The sequence below is a fragment of the Armigeres subalbatus genome, chromosome 3 (assembly GCF_024139115.2).
Source record: "Armigeres subalbatus isolate Guangzhou_Male chromosome 3, GZ_Asu_2, whole genome shotgun sequence".
Taxonomy (NCBI): domain Eukaryota; kingdom Metazoa; phylum Arthropoda; class Insecta; order Diptera; family Culicidae; genus Armigeres; species Armigeres subalbatus.
Genome location: NC_085141.1, coordinates 1,967,549 through 1,989,219, shown reverse-complemented (window position 1 = coordinate 1,989,219; position 21,671 = coordinate 1,967,549). Strand labels below are relative to the sequence as shown.

General features: G+C 42.1%; 1 protein-coding gene across 1 annotated transcript in view; it reads left to right on the top strand.

Annotated features, from left to right (window-relative positions):
* LOC134226258 (actin-interacting protein 1) overlaps positions 1-21,671 on the top strand; it is a 29,159-nt gene that overhangs the window by 5,375 nt on the left and 2,113 nt on the right. The window contains exon 2 of the mRNA XM_062706914.1: positions 15,101-16,632. Within this exon, the coding sequence (XP_062562898.1) occupies positions 15,101-16,632 (1,532 nt within the window). The remainder of the gene's footprint in view (positions 1-15,100; positions 16,633-21,671) is intronic.

The window sequence follows — 21,671 nt, the reverse complement described above, 5'->3', positions numbered from 1 at the left end:
CTGAGCTTATACAGGGCATTTTTCTTATGAAGACGACGGTGTTCAATTGCGATTATCGCTAATTCGTCTGAGAACACTTCCTTCTGTGCTCGCTTAATTTGAAAAATCTCCCCCATGTGAAGTTCCTTCTGGGTGAGCGGTCCAGCGTTGAGTTGTTGGCCACTTATTTTCAATTTAACGTTACCTACGAATCTTTGAACGAAGGCAGTCACGCGTCGTAGATGATTCCACGAAGAGTAGTTCTGTGGCAATAGAATGCTACTAACACTTTCTTCTGAGTGATGTAATACGCTCGAGCGAATCTCTTCAGAGGTTTCTACGTTATTCAGTGAACAGTCCGGCCATTCATCTTTGGATTTCCACAAAATGAGGGCCCATTAAACCAACGGCTTCCCGACGATAGATCCGGTTTATTCTTCCACTTTGTGCCATCGTCAGCTACGTTGGATTTACTGCTTAGCCATCTCCATTCGTTAACTTCTGTCAACTCTAATATTTCACCCACGCGGAAGGCTACAAATTGAGAATAGCGTCGGTGATCTGATTGTAGCCAACATATTACATCCCGAGCATCTGTCCAGAAGTATCGGCGCTCTACTTTAATGGAATGTCCAGCTTCGATACTCACGGCCAAACGTGTGCCTATGACTGCCGCTTGCAGTTCTAGCCGGGGAATAGAGACAAACTTAAGAGGAGCTACTCGAGTCTTGCTGCCTACTAGTGCGCAATGGATGCGTTCGTTCTTCTCAAACCGGTAATAAGAAACCGCTGCGTACCCTAACTCACTTGCATCGACGAACGTATGAAGTTCGATTCTTGCTTCGTCAATACTTTCTGCCTGGTAGTAGCAACGAGGAATTTCAACCGATTGCAGTTCCGGCATAATCAGCAACCATGTGTGCCATTTTTCTAGCTCCTTTTTCCGATTTCTTCATCCCATCCTGTTCTTGCTCTCCAGACCTCCTGCAGAAGTACTTTTAAGTACATTAGATAGTTTCCAATAAGACCCAAAGGGTCGTAGATGGCCATCAGCATTCGGAGCATATCCCTTTTGGTTGGATGCTTCGTTCCTAGTAGAATATCTCGGTTGCGGTCCGTGCAGAGCTTGTATCGGAATACATCTGTCGTAGTGCTCCACCACATGCCTAAAACCTTCTCCATAACAAGGTCGGCGTTCATTTCCATCGATTTTTCATGACTAGGGTTTTCAGCAATTGCTTCTAAAACAGCCGGGGAGTTAGAAACCCAATTCCTCATCTGGAAACCTCCTTGCAGATGAATGTATCGAACATCTTTTGCCAATTGAATAGCATCTTCCTCGGTGTCTACACTTGTTAACATATCGTCAACGTAGTGCCGGTGGTGGATAGCATCAACGGCGGCAGGATATTTACTCTCGAATCGGGTAGCGTTATTATTCAGGACGAAGAGTGCGGTGCTGGGTGAACATGTTGCACCGAATGACACTACCTGCAGAACATAATCACATGGCTCCGTTGTCTCGTTATTGGCGAACCATACAATCCGTTGACTATCCGCATCTTTGACATTCATACGCATCTGATGAAACATCTCTGCAACATCTCCCCAAACCTACCTACCGCTCTCGGAACTTATCCAGCACAGCTGGTAGGCTGTTGAGCTGATCCGGACCCTTCATTAATACAGAGTTCAAGGAGACTCCTCCGAATGAAGCAGCAGCGTCGAAAACAATCCTAACTTTCCCTGGTTTGTTAGGGTTAAACACCGGGAAGATCGGTAGGTACCATGTTCTATCTCCCGTCTTCTTGCTTTCGTCCGCCGTCAGCTTGCGAATATATCCTTTCCGCATGTAGTCCGCCATCTTCGCTCGCACTGTGTCTGATAGTTTTGGGTCACGTTCCAATCTTTTCGCTAGACAGTGATGCCGTCTCAATGCCATTGACCGGTTATTGGGTAGGCTTACATTGTCGTATTTCCAGAGCAGCGACACTTCATACCGTCCGTTATGAAATGTGGTAGTTTCTTGCAACTTCGACCGAGCTCGTTCAGTTTCCCCCGAAAGTATCTGATTTTGTGGATCACTGATGCCTAAACTATCTAGAGCGAAATACCTTTTGACAGCTTCATGTAGAGTTCCATCAGAGTCATGGGCGTGAAAGCAGATGTGAAAGCTACGAGCAGTTCCATATGATGTTATGCAGTTTTCTAGCGGACAACTACCATAAACCGACCATCCTAGCCGGGTCTTAACTGCGAGAGGCTCATCTAACTTTCCCTCTCGACCGTCGAGGGGATGTAGTAGCTTGACGTTGTTCATTCCGATCAATAGTTTTGGCCGAACATTATTGTAGGGTTCAATCGGAAGCCCTTTTAATTGAGAATACGTTTCTGTCAATTTACGAGCTGGTAGAGATTGTAATGGAAGTTTCAGATCTTTGACAGTGTAAACCTCAGTTAGACTATGCTGAGCGCTGTGTGTACCGGAGATGTTCAAGGAAACGATCGTAGCGTCTTTTTCATAGCGGCAGGTATCGGCAGTCCAGCGTAGACAAAGTGGATATTTCTCGCCGCGCAGTTTTAATTCTTTCGCTAAACTCTCCTCCATCAAAGTTAGAGATGATCCACTATCCAGAAATGCATACGTGCGCAACTCGATTCCGTTGTTGTATAGGATAACTGGGAGGTACTGGAACAGTACCGATTTGCTTCCTCCTTGATGAGTGTTGCAGGGTTCAGTTTCTTCCGTATTGTTCACCTGTTGCACGACAGTCCGGTTATCAAAGCCAGATGACGACGCTTCATGCTTATATTTTCCATCGTTGTGAAGAAGTTGATGATGTCTGTACTGGCAACCGTTTTTCCACATAGTTTTCCGGCTTTACATGGACCACGATGAACGCATAGACAACTACGACATAGTTTGTGTTCCCGGATTATGTCCCAACGAGTGGAGAGGTTTAACGAAAGGAATTTCTTGCACTTTTGAACGGAGTCGCAGTTTTCATGGCAAACGAAACAACTGCCATTACCGTCGTCTTTGGAGCTCGTTTCAGTATGCGCGTTCAAGAATCCACCATCTTTCCGCCCGCGGTGTGATTTGCTGTCGGCTACTCCGGAAAACTGTGGCATCGTCACAGTGCTCGCTGCTTCTGCCAACTTGTACAGCCATTCGCTGAACTCAGACAAAGTAACGGATCGAAGTGACTGTCGATATGTAGCCCAATTCAAACGGATCATTGGGGGAAGTCTCTCGGTCAAGCTATGCAAAAGCGTGAGGTTGCAGAGGTACTCTTCTAGTTCACAGGCCTTGACTGTGGCCACCATATTGCGCACCGCCAGCGCGAAGTCAACAAGTGTTGCGAGACGATCGGCTTTAGGGGCTGGAAGACCATTAATCTTTTGCAGCAGAGAATGTACGATAATTTCTGGGCGACCAAAAAGCATTTTTAGGGTAGAGAGAACATGATCCAAATTACCGGGGTGCAATAACTGGTACCTCACTGCTTCTAGCGCCTTTCCTTTAAGCACCGCTGGAGTCGTATCATGTTTTCTTCGGCTGTGAGTCCACACAGATGCGTCGTGTTCTCGTATGAGGCAAAAAACAGAGGCCACTCCTCGGGTTCGCCGGTGAATATTGGCAGTTCCTTCGGTACGGCATGGCGGGCAGCGATTTGGCTCCTATTCAGCAGCGTTACGCCCCCTACTGCTGTATGATCATCGTGAATCGCAGAGGGATAGAATTCATGACCGATTGGGGGCAAATTACTCGTTGACGGGGCAAAAGCAGAGGCGTGAGTCCGTTGATTACCGGGAGGATGAGAATACGGGAGAGCACTAGGGAGATAATCGGTTTGGAATGTCGAAGCAGCCGGACGTTGAATAGCAGGATGAGAACGAAGCGCAGGAATATACAGACGCTTATTAGTATCATCCAGTTGCTCGTTTAAAGTGGGTAGACGATTCGATAGACCAACCGGTTGGGGCTGCGCAATTGGAACGAATGGTGAAACAATGTTGTTTCGTGCAGTGGACGGTGCTGCGACTTGGTTGGAACACACAGGTGAAGAATGACTTACAGGAGCCGTGACATTATCACGATGAGGTGGAGTTATACGGTGATTCACACTTGACGACGAGTCCAATAACATCTGGAACCTACGCCTTAAATAACGTAATTCTATGGCTTCTTGCTGTTCCAAGAATTGAATTCGTAGATCCGAGGGTAGTCTATTAACGAGATCCTCTTCTTCCATCATATTTCGACTTGCGCTCCTCACTTCCGTAACCTCAGCGACAGGAGTAAGTAAGCCCTGTGAACGCTGGAACGTAGATGAAGGAATCATAGGTGATCCATGTGCCCGAGGACGAGGGGAAGGCACTGGTGGAAGATCGGTGGAAACTTGCGGTGGCGGCGGAGTTTGAATCATCGAATTTCGGGGACGTGGTGTTGGCGTCCGAGAAGGATGTATTGGTGGCGATCGCGGAGACGGTGAAGGTGGACGTATAGGTGGCTCACCTGTGGTTGCTGTAGGCGAGGTCGGCGGTGGTGGCAATTGTGAAGCCGGATTTATCGACGCTGAACATTCCGGGCAGCTCCAGGAACGATTGGCCACGTCCTCGTTGACTCCGACGCAAATGAAGTGGAACCACTCGTCACACCGGTCACAGCACACCATCTCGTTGTTATCTGGGAGATTGCAGAGCAAACATGTCTGCAGCAGGCTCTCTCGGGGCACTTGATTCTGCCTGGGCATCGTACACGGATCCGAAAACGGAAATTTTAAGATGTTGCTTGTGCAACAAAGAGGAACGAATGTCCGTAATTTTAACTCGTGTATTTGCAGGAACGGTTAAAATTTCCCTAAAATAAGCGTTGTTATGTAATTATTATTTAAGAGTACAATGTAATCTTACGTTTTGTGAGGGTTTCCGTTTACAAATTTGATTTTCGGTCCGCAATGTACGTAGTAGTTCTGTATGCGTTTGACATTAGAAATGAGAAATTTGTTTAAGCTAATACAATTCATTTTTTACCTCAATTCTTGTTTTCGACGGTTATTATCAATCCATTGAGAGCACCTTTTGTGCGGTTGCAGATGTGTAACCTACATTCAACGAATTGTCGTATCAAAGCTATTTTACTATCATTTAAGGAGGATTAGAAACTTACTAGGGTATGCTAAGTCACTAGTTTAGGATAGTTCGTAAGGTAGCATATAGAATTCACTGATTTAGATAAGTTAAACAACAATTTCAATAGTTTCAAAACTTATTTCTATCCGCACGATGATATATCTTCAATTATGATAGTCATTCGTCCCCTGTCAAATAGTTCTCTCTATCTCCGTAAGCCATCGCTAGAATCGTTGACGTTCCAGCAGGTACGCTGCTCATTGCGGTTGATCCGTAGGTGCGGGTTCGCGTAATGGGTGTACGCAACAGAGCTTGTTGACTCTAGTCTAGATTAGTAATATTTTTCTAATCTAGTAGATTTTATAACACTACAAAAAAACTATCGCAATTATAGTACGCAGTTTTCTACCGTTGCGATGTATTTTGAAGGTTAGTCCTATTGTTGCTGGTTGCGGTATTGTCTGTATTTCTTCTGGAGAGCGATATCACAACAATAGGACCTTAGCACTACCGCAATATTATAGCTTATGATTTTGAATATTATTTTGTCAAACAAAAGGTGTTCTAGTGGATAATTCGAAAAGTTTAAGCGTATCTACAATTGTTTTTGGTGCTATTATATCAACAGTGGACTATTTTAACACTAGCGCAACATTAAGCCATACCACAACAATAGGGCGTTTTACCCAGTGGAATAAATAGAGGAATTTTAGGCAGAATTCCAGAAATAATTCCCAAAGGATCTTTTGAAAGAGTTTCTAAAATTATTTCAGAAAAAAATCATAAAGGAAATTCTGAATGATTTTATCGTAATGTCTTTTTGAAGAAATTTCTAAAGGAATTTCTTGAAAAAATGTTAGAAGAATAAATTCTCCAAGGAGTAACCTAAAGTTTGTCTACATCAGTGGTCCCCATCATGCTTACAATCGAGGGCCGCATTGCAATTTCGAGCTGTTGAAGCGGGCCGCAGTATATTCGCAAAATTTGATTCCATTTCGTTAGAATACATTTAAAAACGTATCCTGAAACCGAACAAAAACACTAAGAGCGTGACATACTTTGTGGATGGCCCCTTAGGTACTTTTGAAAAGTTAAGCGGGAATTATCTCGATTTTAAAAAGTGAAATAAATATGTTTTTAGTTTTTGGAAGGAATTTTGATGAGTGGATATATCTTCTCAAACAAATAAAAATTAATATAAATATTACCATCTGCAATCACGTTGTCGTGGAACGTGCATATTTTTGTTTACACCGCATTTCCTACCGTCCTGAGAGAGAGAATGGGAGTAAGATGCTGAGAGATTGAGTAAAATATTGCGTATGCCGAAGAGACTTGGGGTATGCCGGAAAAGCCATCACTGTGACTGAAATGAGTGCTGCATCTTGTTAATTTAAATCTCTGATACTTCTAGTAAAGACACAAACACGTTGAGTAACAAACGAACTTGTGGAGATTTTATTGATAACGTGTTAATAGGTTGGGATTGTGTAACGGAATGAATGTAAAAAATAACAAGTATCGGTAACTGCGTTAGCAATAAGTGCGAGAGTTGGGCGATTGCTACTGTGTTAATACCCCACTCAGCACAGCATGATATACATTATGATTCCCAGAAGTTCACGATAAAGTTCGCCAGTAGAATCACCAATACCAGGCAACATTGAACCTTTTTGCATAGGTGTGATAAACGCATACTGCTTTCTTCCTTATTGGAACACAGTTTGACTCCTAGAAAATGATTGGCTTCTCCAAAATCTGTCATATCGAAAATTGGCTTCAGCTGCTTCTTAAGGTTCATTATTGATATGTTCTTCCTTCCGGAAATAAGCGGGTCGTCCACATAGAGCACGATGTAAATTTCATTCCCAGTGCAAATTCTTGTATACAAACAATAATCGTGTTTTGAACGCTCGAATCCAAGTTCTAACAGTTTCTCATTGAACTTCTCGTTCCAACACCTTGGAGACTGCTTTAACCCGTAAAGTGACTTGACCAATCTACACACTGTATTTGGAGGAGCATCGACTCCATCAGGTACCGCCATGAATTTTTTTTCCTTCAAATCTCCGTGCAAGAATGCCGTCTTTACATCCATTTGATGGAAAAAGAATCCTTGATGTATGCCGGCTGCCAGGACAATTCGTATTGTGGTTAGTTTTGCAACTAGAGCGAAAATTTCATCAAAGTCCAGGCCTGGTTTCTGCAACAATCCCTTCACTACAAGTCTGGCTTTGTGTCGCATCGGTCACGTCCTCTTTTATCCGAAAAATCCATTTTGATTTCAACGGTTTCACTCCGGCTGGGCACTTCGTGAATTGCCAACCGTTATTTTCCTCCATGGGCCGAAGTTCTTGTGCAACGGCCTCCATCCATTCTTTTCGATCTGGTCGATCTTTGATTTCGTCGAACGTCTCAGGTGCATCTGATGGAAATATACTGCCAGCAGTAGCTCTATAGCCAGTAAAATAATCTAAAAACTTACCGGGAGCCTGCTGTGCCTCGACAATTCTTCTTATCTTTCTGTTTGCAGAGGGAGCGCGTTGCTGACATTTTCTTCCAGTTCTAGTTCTCTTTCATGAGCATTAAGTTGCGCATTGATGATAGGAACATTTTCGTGATTATCTCGATCTTCATTATGATTCTGAATTAGTTCATCATCCATAATTTGTGCTTCATCTTCCCCCTGTTGCACGAAAGAAAACCTGGCTGACAAGGGTACGGTTTCAACTTTGATTTTCATCTTATCTTCGGCATAAGGAAACGAACATTCATCAAATTTAACATCTCTTGATATGCGAACCTTCTTCATTTTCCTATCCCATAGTCGGTAGCCATTCGGTGCATAGCCGATCATCACCATTTCACGGCTTTTTGAATCCAGTTTTTTCCGTAGTTGTGCTGATATCCAGGAACAACATTTGCATCCGAAGATACGCAATTTGTCCAAGTTCGGTTTACAGTTGAACCACATTTCTGCTGGAGAGGCACCACTAGGCAAGGCTGACGTAGGATTGCGGTTCAAAAGATATACACACGCCAATGCCGCTTCTGACCATATGTTCTTTGGTACCCCTCAATCGATGAGCGCGGCGCGAATCCTTTCTACTAAGGTTCGATTGAACTTTTCTGCTACGCCATTTTGCTGTACGCCATGCCTAGCCATCGTATCCAGTCCTTGTTGACTAATGTGGCCCAAGCGCCGATGCCACAGTTTTCCAGCTTCAATGTCACATATATTGGCTTCCTTCATCGGCACGTCTATTTCAAGCTCGTATAAGTCCTCGTAAGGACGCTGTAGCAATTAAATCTGCCATTCAACTTCAGTATTGCTGACTTCTCATTGAACACACCTTCAATTCCTGCTGTAGCCAATTTCTTGACTGACATTAAGTTATCACGAAGGCGTTTATAATCACCGGCTGGGGAACAGGTTTCAGGGATGTGAAGTAGGTTTTCGTATTAACGAGATGGTCACTCGATCCAGAGTCTAATTTAAAAACGATCTTTCCGACGCTTTCTCGCTTGAAATTCCCTCGATCTATCATGAATGGCTTTAAAGGAATTCGCCACATTTGCATTTGCTTTACCTTTCCTGCAATCCTCTTTCATATGGCCTCTTCTTCCACATGCATGACATTTACCGTTGAACCTTGCTTCTTTCCTTTGTTTATTTTCGTTCGTTTCGCTTCGACTCTTCATCCATCAGACGAGTATTCATTGCTTCGTACGTTAGCTCGTTTTCAGGTAAGTTTTCTAGAGCAGTTACCAGTGCGTCGTATGATTCCGGAAGTGTCAACGCCAGAGATGAACAAATATCACTTTCTTCTAGCTTTGATCATGCCATTCGCAACTGACGAATTAGGTCTTCAAATTCCAGCAAATGAGTTCGAATTGAGCTGCCGTCCTTTAGATGCAATCTTGCAATTTGCTCTCGGATCAGGGTCTGCCTTTCAGCTGATTTCTTCGCAAACGTATCTTCGAGACTCTTCCACATTGCTTTTGAAGTGGCCTTATTCCGGACACATCCAAGGGCAGTCCTTACTTTTCACCGTTCAATGTGGAAAAACGATCCATAAAAAAATGAAAAACGATCCACATCTGAATGTTCCATAAAACGCTACCATAAATCCATAAAATAGTTCGAAAGATTCCATAAAGAATATTTTTATGATCCATAAAACTTTGAAAAATGATCCATAAAAACTATATATTGATCCATAAAATTTCAAATTTGCGCAATTTATATCCTGATGATGATCCATAATTTCAGCCATATGATCCATAATTTTGGTCATATGATCCATAACTTTGTTCAAATGATCCATAGTTTTGATAATGTGATCCATAATGCTATGGCCAATGAAACTATAATAATTGATCCACACAATTAAAAAAATCTATGGATCATTTATCAAAATTCATGGATCATATCACCAAAACTATGGATCATTTGAACAAAGTTATGGATCAAATGGCCAGAATTATGGATCATCATTACGATAAAAAATGCGCAAATTTGAAGTTTTATGGATCAAAATATAGTTTTTTATGGATCATTTTCCAAAGATTTATGGATCATTTGTCAAATTTTCATGGGAAAATAGCAAGAATTGTATTGTTTTTCTTGACCATGTTAATGGAACATGTTTCCCAATAATTTGGTAAATTTTAGCTTAGTTATGGATCGAAAAATTATTCTTTATGGAATCTCATTAACTATTTTATGGATTTATGGTAGCATTTTAAGGAACATTCAGATGTTATTTATGGATCGTTTTTCAGTTTTTTATGGATCCGTCTTTATCGTTTATATGCAAAAGTATGTTTTGCTCACATCCAAGATACTCGTCAGACACGAAACCCAACAATAACGCTTTGGCCTTCCTATCCATTTCTTTGAATTTGGCCGCTTCGGCAGCTGCCTCAGGAGCGTTCTCTACGATGGCATCCCACACGTTCACAGACTCCAAGTAGGTTTGAACACGGAACTGCCAGACGTCATAGCCTTTCCCAGCGAATTGCTGAATTCCGTTTATCGCAGCTTCTTTGCGTTGGTCGCCCATAACCTTTTGAGGGACTGATACTAGTGAAGGCACAAACACGTTGAGCAACAAACGAACTTTTGGAGATTTTATTAATTGTGGGCTTCGTGGCCGTGCGGTTAGCGACGTCAATCGTCTAGACGCATGTGCTGTGGAGTGTGGGTTCGATTCCCGCCCCGGTGAGGAGAAAACTTTTCGTGAAGCGAAAAGTTCTCTACTGGTCCATTGGGTGTTGTGTGAATGTCCTGTCCGTTGTCTCATGCTAGATGTTAAGTGTTCAGTCTGTGCGACCTCTGGTCGAAGACGGTGATACTGTATTTTTTTTAATTAATAACGTGTTAACAGGTTGGGATTGTGTAACGGAATGAATGTTAGGAAAAAATAACAAGTATCGGTAACTGCGTTAGCAACCAGTGCGAGAGTTGGGCGATTGCTACTGTGTTAATAAAATCAAATAAAAGCTTTTTCAATCGACGTTTAGCAAGAATAGCTTTTTTTCAACAAAGGTGAACCCCATTGCAGTATTACACGGCCCACAAAACTCAGGAAAAGATGCTCCTTGTCATAAATATCAATTAAATAATGCAGCCGTACGCATGTTAGGTCGGGAATGGGGTATGTTGCACCCTCCGGGTGCAAAGAAAACAATTTTGGAATATATTTCCAATAAACTCAATTGAAATATATTTACTAACATTAATAACACTTAAAATACAAACATAATTAACTTACAATTTAGTTTTCCACTTTCCCAAACACTCCCTAGCTACGCCTCTGGTGATGAGCAAGAGTCCTAATAATTTATACATTGAAAACATTACAAACATTATTTAAGAGGTACAAACTATCACTTACGGTAAGTATCACCACAAATTCAATCTCCTCCGGAGAACATAAATGGTTCACTTGACTTAATCTGTAATATTCACAATTATACGATCAAAACATTTCTACAAACTCGTTAATAACTTTCACTTACAGCGCAACAAACTACACATATTTCATGATGGAGACTTTACATCGCTTATGTACTTAGTAAACAAACAACAAATACAACATTACAACGATCATCTGTTTCTTTACTCATATTATTGACACTCACACAAACGCACGTATATCCGTATGTAAATTTATGCTGCAGCAAGAAACGTCAAATATAAAGGTGCGTTCACAGCTTTCTTGTCGGGATCAGGCCTGGGATTTGTCACCTTCATACAGAAAAACCATGCGACAAAACCAAAGAGAAAACAGTCACCTCCAACTAGACAACACAACCTAACCAACGTAGCTCGATACAGCGTACTACTGGTCTCTCGCTACGACAAGACATTTTGAATCTTGTCACATACTTATTTTGTTACGATATATTTGTCGTGTGACGCTTTCCATCACGACTAAGGTTTTGCACAACCAGACGGATTAGAATAGTTGTCATGGTTATTGACAAAAAAGTTCGTCATGTCACTTTCGAATTTTGTCGCGACAAAAATTGTTGTCGTTGTCAGCAAAATGTTGTCATTATGAATTGATGACAAAATGTGGGGAAACCACTGAAATGGTGTGGTTTCTGGGTTTTACAGCAGTTGAAGCCGGCTAATATGTACGGCATAATAATAAGATGTCGAATTTTGGTGATTTTAGTCCTCGTCCTATTTAACCAAAATGCGTCATTTAATATTTAAAATGCATGTTTAAAAATCACGAATGGTTTGAATTGATCTATATCCGGAAATCTTTTAAGCGGGCCATTAACACTCGAGCACACAAGCTGTTGTATTTTGAACAACATAAACCAAAAAACATATCACGCTGTACATAGCATAAACAAGCCCGCTTGAGCGTTTCATGACCGTACACTTATTACGTAAGCACTCATGGGGGAAGTACTATCATTTTCTTACTTTCCATATAAATAAAAAATAATGTGTAAGAAAACAATTTTACATGGGGAGGGGGTTTCGAAAAACACAGAAAAATGCACCGTAATAAGTGTACGGCCCCACAACAGTGCGTGCCTAGCGATTAAAATTTAATACTCCGCCTAATTTAACGTGCAGCAATTCCAATCAATCTAAAATGTATCGAATATTCCTTAATTGCCCCTAATGTAGGATATACGCTTAAATAAAATTCCGTATTTCTCTTATACATACAATATTGCAGTCAAATAACCGTCTATCAGCCAATTGCTACAAACGGTGTACCGGTCAAAATCCACTGAAGTCGATATTTACGCGGACAATTGTACTGCGTAAGTCAAAACCACGTAAATCACAAAAAACGCGTAAAAACGACTTTATCAAAAATCGCTGTTTCGTACGCTCCGATTTTTTTCAAAACCACGTGAACAAAATCGGTTTAAAAAACCGCATTAATCCAATATTCGACACTGGGGGATCTTTCTCTATGCAAGAGACACTTGTTTTTTTGTTTATGTATTATTATGTACATAACAATGCAAAAATTGAATAAAATTTCTTATTTCTAAACAGAAAATCTGTCAAGAGAACAAAGAAATAATTAATTATAAAGTGCTCTTTTCGGTATGATATATCAAATTTGTTCGCTGCTATTGCTCCTCCTGCTCCTCTGCGTGATGGACAACCAGAAGATGCGACATAACTTACTTTCGGGACCAATGTTGTGTCGTGCACAGAGCCGAAAGTGTATGCGTTGTCACACTTTTGTCGCAGATGTGTGCTCTAACAAGACATACAACAAAAGCAAATTGTCGCGGTTGGATAAAGTTGTCATCTGGTCGTGGGGATCCAGTCGTGCGACGGAAAACTGGAAGTTGACAAGTTTTTTTTGGCTGACCATGTTTTTATGTATCTTGTCAGGTGTCACTGACAATCGCGACAATTCCCAGGCCTGGTCGGGATGATGCTTTGACCCTTTCGCGACCAGGTATTTTTTTACCGGCGGTAACAGGGTAAGAAACTCTACTTTTCAAATTTATTTATACCTCACTAGCAGACCAGACGAACTTCGTCTTGCCTAAAATTGATTATTTTCAAATTCTCGCCACCCTGATTTAAGAATACCTACGGAAATTGTTTCAGGGAAACATTCCAAAATTCATTTATGAATTCCTTTGGAAATAAGGGACCGACTGTTTACTTCGATGACATTTGCTTCCAGGGTGCAGCAGTCGTAAAAAGTGTAGACAACAACCTTCCGTGCACCATGTTTACGGTACTCGTCACTGAGTGGCGATACCGGCGTTTCTATCTGTTTTGTTAAGCCTGCTACTCTATGTTCCGAGATTTTCAAAATTTTCACCATAAGAATGGTAGTTGGAAATCGATAAAATGTATGGGAAAATCAAGTATTTTGAAAATTTATGGAAAATGGAGGTGTTTTAGAAAAAAGTAGTGATAAGGAATGAAGTATGAGGTGAGAAGATTATCTCCTGCACTTAGTTTGCACTGATTAGTAGTCTAATAGTGATGAAATTTCGGTTTTACTACCATTGAAAAAACGCCATCTCTTGCATTAATCGTTTTGACTGGTATTTACCTTATTGCTTTAGAAAGTGCTGCCGAAATTGAATAAGAAATTCCTTAATTTTTTTAATAATCATCATCAATTATTCCAAGATTTTCTCAAACAAATTCTTCTAGTAATTCCTTAAAAAATCCTTCCAAAACTCTAGGAAGAAATTCTTGGAATTCAGTCGAAATTCCTCTTATAAGAGGAAGTGTGTATACACTTAAACTTCCGTGAAAATATTCGAATCGTGCTCCAGCTTAGCTCTGCCAAGTGGACCAATATACTCGTCTGATTCGCACAATAGTTCCATGTCATTTGAAGTGGAGATTGTTTTTCTTTCAGAATCCAACTGCCTATAGAAGCAGTACCTGTAAAGTGACATGATTGCACTAACATTTTTTAATTCAGAAAGTGGAAGTGGAAAACACATGCTGTTTGAAAAATAAAAATCTAACAACATATAATTCTCATCCAGGCGGAAGATTAAACATACAACAAAAATAACATATAATTCAACATAAACAAATAATTTTATTATCAATCTCTATTCGGGACTCGTATTCGTTCTATTCTCCTCTCGTCATTTCTGTCCGCATCGCCGAGCTTTGCCGCGAGGTTGAAAATCAGAGCAATCATTGACTGCACCACACATTGTATAGCTATCAAATGGCAAAATAGTGCACACGCCCGCCCTTCAACCGTAGTAGGCGGAAATGTCCCATAGAATGTGTGGAGAAGGAAAGTGAGTTTAAAAATAACCCTGACTGAAACTTTCTTCGATTTTGATTCCACCGAACACAGAACTATTTTAACACCTACCCAACCCACTTGCTTGTTCATCTATCCCGTAGATGAAACCGGCAACGGAAAACAACCACCTATTTTCTTAATTTACATTTTCCTGATGGAATGATTTTACGATTTATCGCTCCTACTCAGTCGATTCGAATCTCCCAGAACACAATGATAAATAAAATTGGATACAACAGCGGTGCGGAGTCATCGAAGTGGAATGAGTGATGATGACGATTGGCGGCGCAGGAGAGATATGAGTCAATCGCTGTGGGGCTATGCGTCGCCGTCGATGGTGTTCAGCGAAGCTTATCTGATAAAGAAATGAAAAGTACATCGATAAGGCGTAGCGGGCGATGCAGCATGTTGGTACCTATACGCTTCAATACGAACAAGTTCTACAATATTTAGGTTCAATTTGGCCACATGCTAAAGTAATGTTAATAGGAAAGAAAAACAATTAGATCCGTCGTTATGGCATGATAACTTATCATTTTCTTCCTACTTTTTTGGATTTTGAATGCCAGTAGAATACCGATGCTCACTTAAAAATTACTCCACAGTCCACACTATTTTTTTTTATCTATTTTCAATTTTTTGATTTTCTGTTTCAATGCAATGCAACTCTAATTTTCTTCTCGTTTTCTTATCAACAGAATTCATCTACGCTACGCTGCCGCGCACGCAGCGGGGGCAACCGATCGTCCTCGGAGGGGATCCCAAGGGCAAGAACTTCCTCTACACCAACGGCCATTCGGTAATCATCCGGAACATCGAAAATCCGGAAATTGCCGACATCTATACGGAGCACTCATGCCAGGTGAACGTCGCGAAGTACTCACCGAGCGGGTTCTACATCGCTTCCGGCGACCAGTCCGGTAAGATCCGCATTTGGGACACGGTCAACAAGGAGCACATCCTGAAGAATGAGTTCCAACCCATCGGAGGTCCGATCAAGGACATTAGCTGGTCGCCGGATAGCCAGAGGATTGTGATTGTCGGCGAAGGAAGGGAAAGATTCGGCCATGTGTTCATGGCAGATACGGGTACCTCTGTTGGTGAGATTTCAGGCCAATCGAAACCGATAAATTCGTGTGACTTTAGACCTGCTAGACCGTTCCGGATTGTTACTGGCAGCGAAGACAATACGATCGGAGTCTTTGAAGGACCTCCATTCAAATTCAAGATGACCAAACAGGACCACACTAGATTCGTTCAGGCGGTCCGGTATTCTCCGAGTGGTCACCTGTTTGCTTCAGCTGGGTTCGATGGCAAAGTTTTCCTGTACGATGGAACTACCTCAGAGCTCAAGGGCGAGATTGGATCCCCCGCTCATGGAGGCGGCGTTTATGGAGTTGCATGGAAGCCTGATGGTACTCAGTTGCTTACCTGCTCAGGTGACAAAACTTGTAAATTGTGGGACGTGGAAAGCCGTACTCTGATTAGCGAGTTCCCAATGGGAACAGCTATTGATGATCAACAAGTATCTTGTTTGTGGCAAGGAGAGCACTTGCTATCCGTCTCTCTATCCGGATTCATTAACTACCTCGATGTAAATAATCCCACCAAGCCGCTACGTGTGGTCAAGGGCCATAACAAGCCGATCACCGCACTTACATTAAGTGACGATCGCAGCACGATTTATACAGCTAGCCATGACGGTGCCGTTACCAATTGGAACTCTGGTTCGGGTACTAATGACCGAGTCGGTGGTGTCGGCCATGGAAACCAAATCAACGATATTCGTGCCTCTGGAGATTTCGTGTTCACGGCCGGTATCGATGATTCGATCAAGCAGATCAGCATTGAGAGTAACCAGTATACTGGCGTGGATGCAAAGCTGAGTTGTCAACCAAGAGGTATGGATATCCTGAAGGAGGGTAACATCACTGTCGTCGGATGTGTGAAGGATGTGACCGTACTACAGGACGGTCGGAAGGTGTCCACGATTCCGATCAATTTCGAATCTAGCAGTGTTGCCATCAACACGGAAACATTGGACGTTGCTGTGGGTGGTAACGATAATAAAGTGCACGTGTTCAGTCTGAGTGGTACGCAATTGACTCCTAAGCTGGAAATCGAACATCTAGGTCCGGTGACGGATTGCAAGTACTCTCCGGATAACAAGCTGCTGGTGGCGTGCGATGCCAATCGGAAAGTGATTCTGTACAGCGTAGAAGAGTATAAGGTGAGTGGTAATTAGAATAAATATTGTTTTCAATTTTATTAGTTTAGAAAAACTGATTGTTCATTGCACACATATACCAGTGTAGGACTGAGCCATTATACCTACTACATTATACTAGTATGTTCTTGAGGATCCTGTGTTCACCAGTTAAGTTGACTCCGGAGTGTCCATTTCGGAATAGGTTCCATGATGGGTCATGAGTCGTTATAAACAGTTTTCAATGGTTCAGAAAGCTGCAACTTTTTTTAATTTCATTTTCTAGCAAGATAAGTGCATAATCGATGCAAGGACTACTCTTTGACCCCCCGGTGGCCACCAAGTGGGAAATGATTCAGGATATTGGAAGAAGTGATCAATTCCGGAAATTCGTTCTAGACAGCTGTGACTTTTCATGAATCATTTGTTTCAGCATTCTGAGAGCAAAATCAATGCATGCACTACTCTTTGGTCTTAGATAGCCACTAAGTGGTACTCCGGAGTAGAACTGTATACTTCCTCCAGGAATTCCTCCAAAAGTTCCTTCAGAAATTCCTCCGGAAGATCCTCCTGAAACTCCACCGGAAGTTCCTCGAGGAATTTCTCCGGTGATTCCTCCGGAAGTTCTACCAGGCATTCCTCCGGTAGTTCCTCCGGGAATTCCCCCTTTCGAGAAATAATAACTTAGTGGCCATCCGAAATTAATGAGTCGTTGTATTGATTTTGCTCGCTCATGGCTACAGCACTCAATTTTTCAAAAGTCCCAGCTGCGTAAGACAAATTATCGGAATCGGCAACTTCTTTGGATGGTCCGAAACATCCGGATGACCACTTACTGGTCCTCCGGGATTAATGCGTGGCCCTTGAAAATGATTTTGCCCTCATATTGCTATTTTGTGAGGTACAGAGGAAGGTGGATCGATCACGTGGAGGACGATTTACGGCGACGTGCAGCCATGGACCGAGCTGAATGGAGAAGACTCTTATGTACTGCACAGGCCACTCCGGCCTTAGTCTGAGAAAATAAAATAAATAAATGATACCCATTGTGCTTGGAATCTATTGAAAAGTGTTTCCTCCACGGGGGTGGCCCTAAAACAGTGAGAACCAATCTGGTGATGCAACTTCAAGAAGTTCGATACCCATATTGTTGGGGTTCAATTGAAGAATGCTTATGACCTCTCTCGACCCCTCTGGGAACCTGTTCTGAAATGGTTACTCGAATGTTCACACGTATGATGGGCCCAATATAATCATAACATTAACCTGCTGTAGAAATTTCAAGAAGTTTGATACCGAAATCCAAGGTATTACCGTCAGCAGTCCGAAAGAAAATTATTTCTTCAAAGGAATAAACTAAAAACAGAATAATAATTATTGATATAAAAAAATGGGGTCTGTGCAATGAAGTTTATAGTCTGAACATTCCTCAATTATGAACTCTCAGCTTGTCCATGCTCGTTATGCTAAATGATATTTAGCCAAATGGCATTAAGTCATATGGGCTTGTCCTTTTAAGAGACAGCTTAATGCTTATGTATAAACTTGAAGAGCCAGGAGCTACCATTTCCTTGATCTTCATTCAACAACCGCGTTTGTACCTGTCTGTAGATTTCCAAGCTCTCAGCAATATCAAGTTTCCACGGAGAAGAGACATTTCTTAAAATTTTAATGTTTGATGTCGTTATTGAATGATATAGATGGTCAGCTATCTTGAACCTAAACTCAGAATTTAATCCCTTATCAGTTTCCCTCTTAGCCTTACTTACTTCTGCAATATGTTCTTTGAACCTTACATCTAACGATCTTTTGGTTTGACCTACATATACTTTATCACACTGTGAACAATTAATTTGATAAACCCCTGCCTTATTAAACATTTCTACTCTATCCTTTGTGGAGCCCAACAATGTCTTCAGTTGAATGCTTCTGCTGAAAAATACTAAATCGATGCCGAATTTCCTTAGTCTTTGGCGTAGCTGGTGGGTGATGTGTTGATCATAGGGGACCAATATCCTCTTCAGCGGTTCATCGATCGGTGTCAGTGTTGTCAGTTCGTTTCTTCGTAGGTTCCTATGCAGAGGAGTGTAAGCTGCGATCATTTTCTTCAAGTCGAGTCAAGTACGAGACACTGAAGACGACCTTACTGTTGAGGTCGAAATACGTATACGTCAAGGTACAATCAAGTGGTGGAATTAAATGGGAAGGTACAAACTCGTCTTATGACAAGTAAAGACATTCCACTGAAAAAGCTCAAAATAATTTTCTTAACTTGTACCTCACTTATAAACATATTTATATTCGGCTCTGCATCGCCAATTTCCGAATGAATATCAGTTACTGAATATTTCTTAGATCTCATAAACTACTAAATTTCCGTAAAACCAAACACATTTTTGATTATTTAAAAAAAAATGCTTTTAGCGACAAAATTCAACGCAATCAAAGCTAATTATGATTTTTTCGCACGTAGTAAACTGCCCATGATCGCATATTTGTAACATTTGCATTTTGGTTGATTTTGTAAATCGTTTGTCAATCCTCCACACAAACTCAATAATTTCTGACTTACCACAGATAAGCAAATACTAAAGCCTATTTTACTGTTGTCGAATTAGATGCAATTAATTGAGCTTTCTGGACGATTCACCCCTTGACTGTCTATAGCTCTGTGTAAAGGTGAGATTCCGAGATGCCAAACGCAATGAAATCAGATCTTTGTACAAAAATGATTTCGGAACTCATAAGAAGAAGCAAAAATATGTTTGAACTTCAGTACCGATGCATGGTCAAAATCAGAATTATCCCACTCTTTGCTAAAGTCAGAACTGAGTGAGGGGCGCGCTTTTGAGAGTTGCCACCTCTCGAAGGGTATAAATAGCGGAAACTTAATGTAAAGAGGCCTTACATTAAGTTTGAGAAGTATCTGAGTAAAAATGTAGAAATGTAGAAGAAAGACATGAATTAAACAAATGACACGGGTATACTACAAAAGTTCAATGTAATGGACACAGTAGTTCATCCCGATAAAAAAACGACGTGTGCAGCATTTGACAGGTCTCCTGCTGGTTTGGAACACGATTTTGTATGGGAATGACTGATAAATTCTGTTCCGATTCAGACAGTGTCGCCACTTTTCAAGATTCTGAGTACAGACGAAATGGCGAACTATTTCGGCAGCCTTCTCTGCAGGAGTTATCAAGCGATCCTTAGAGTCATTGTTGTCTAGAATTTTGGTTAGCTTCCAGAACGGCTTAGCACAGTCTGAGAAAGCGCGGATCTTATTGAAAAAACCACTATTTCTGAGGTCCACCATTCTGGCCTGGATAATTTTGGTTATACGATTGCACCGGGTCTTAAGCGCAGGCAGCCCAGTACGTTGGTTTGGTACTGCCTGCGTGTGACATTTTTCGCAGACGAATCAAATCTTTGGTGAGTGTATCAATGCTTAGGGTGTTGCTTACCTGACGGGCCTTTGGTACATGCTGCTCGCGGCCTAGGGAGAGCGCCTCCTGGATGACGTGCAGCTGCTCGTCGATGTTCTCGTCCACGCAACGTTGAAACCGACCCCAGTCGACTTGGTGATAGTTACGCCGGGTTAGCTCGTGCCGATTCACCGAAGTTCCAGCTTCAGCCACTACCGGATAGTGGTTCGAGCTGAACTCATGGAAGACGATCGGTTAGGAGCCGTGATCGATCATATTCGTGATGAAAATGTCAAGCGTTGCCCCGGAACGTGTCAACCAGGTTGGGCTGTCAGGGCTCAGGATGGTGTAGTGGCCCTCCAGCTCGTCGTTGGACCAGACGACTCCGTTCAGCACTCCGGCGATGATGAACTGCCCCTGCCGCCGAGTAAGCTTGACTATATCCCTTCGTAGTTCGGCCGACGTGCCGTCGTCGACTTTGACTTGCGTGGGACAGTAAGCCACTATGAACGCGACGACTCCGACGGAGGTGGTGACGTCCACTCTAAAGATTTTGAGCTTGAAGTCCGGCAGCAGATGGTAGGCGATGTTGCTCCGCAAGGCGATTGCCACTCCTCCCCCTCTGGAGCTTGTTCGATCGAACCTCACAAGCCTTCTCCTGAAGCTCGACGATTTTTCTCTTGAGCGGGCAAGCGTTTCAGTTTACCAGACCCAACCTAGAAGATTTTTAATGACGAAAAGGCCCAGAGTAAAGCCGGGATTTGCAGCTTCGCAGCCGAGCCTCAAGTTGGCTGAATATCGGAGCCAGTTGATCCGGGGGTAGAGGATACTCATCTTGCTGCCGGCGAAATCCTAAGGAAGGGAGCGGTATGGCCATTCGCTGGAGGATGGAGCCGGCGGTGCTGGTGCGGTTGAAACGATGGGAGGATTGGAATCGCTCGAAGGGAAGCCGCGATGGCCGGAGAGTTCACCTCGTTTAGTACAGGACAACGGTTTTTCTTCGGTAGGTTAGGTTCTTCCGGATTCCCAGGAACTCGGCTGTCGTGGGTTCTGCAATCCCGAGAGACAATTCCTGGTGCCTGGCGGTAAAAACCAACATGCCAGTTCGGTGTCTTGGGTGAACGGACTCTTGCCCAACATTAATAAGTTTCCAAAACTAACTTTTTTTCTTGAAAAAAAAAATGTTTTTCGCTGATTGACCGCAATTTTGTTCAGTTTCACACTGCAATGTAACATGTTTTGTTTCTAATTAATCTGTCAGCTATTTATAAAATTGCACTCAGTTTTGATTATTATATATAAAATTTCGTACAATATGTCTCTTAATGCATCGAATGGTGAGTCGTTCAATATATATTAAATGCCGGGTGGCTCACTTGCTCCAAGTTCCGCTAATCATGGAGGATTTTTTCGATTTTTATAGGTAGTTTGCCTTTTTTTGCATGAAAAAAAATACTCTGAAATCTCATAAGGATTTTTGTAAAACTAATTGTGGTATGGCGGGTATGGCCTGCTTGTAATCGAATATCTGAACCATATGAATAGAAAACGAAACAAAAATGAACAAATATGCGGCTACAGGCAGTGGATCATGGCGCACGTATAGATAATAATCGATAAAATCAGGCAAATTAAAAA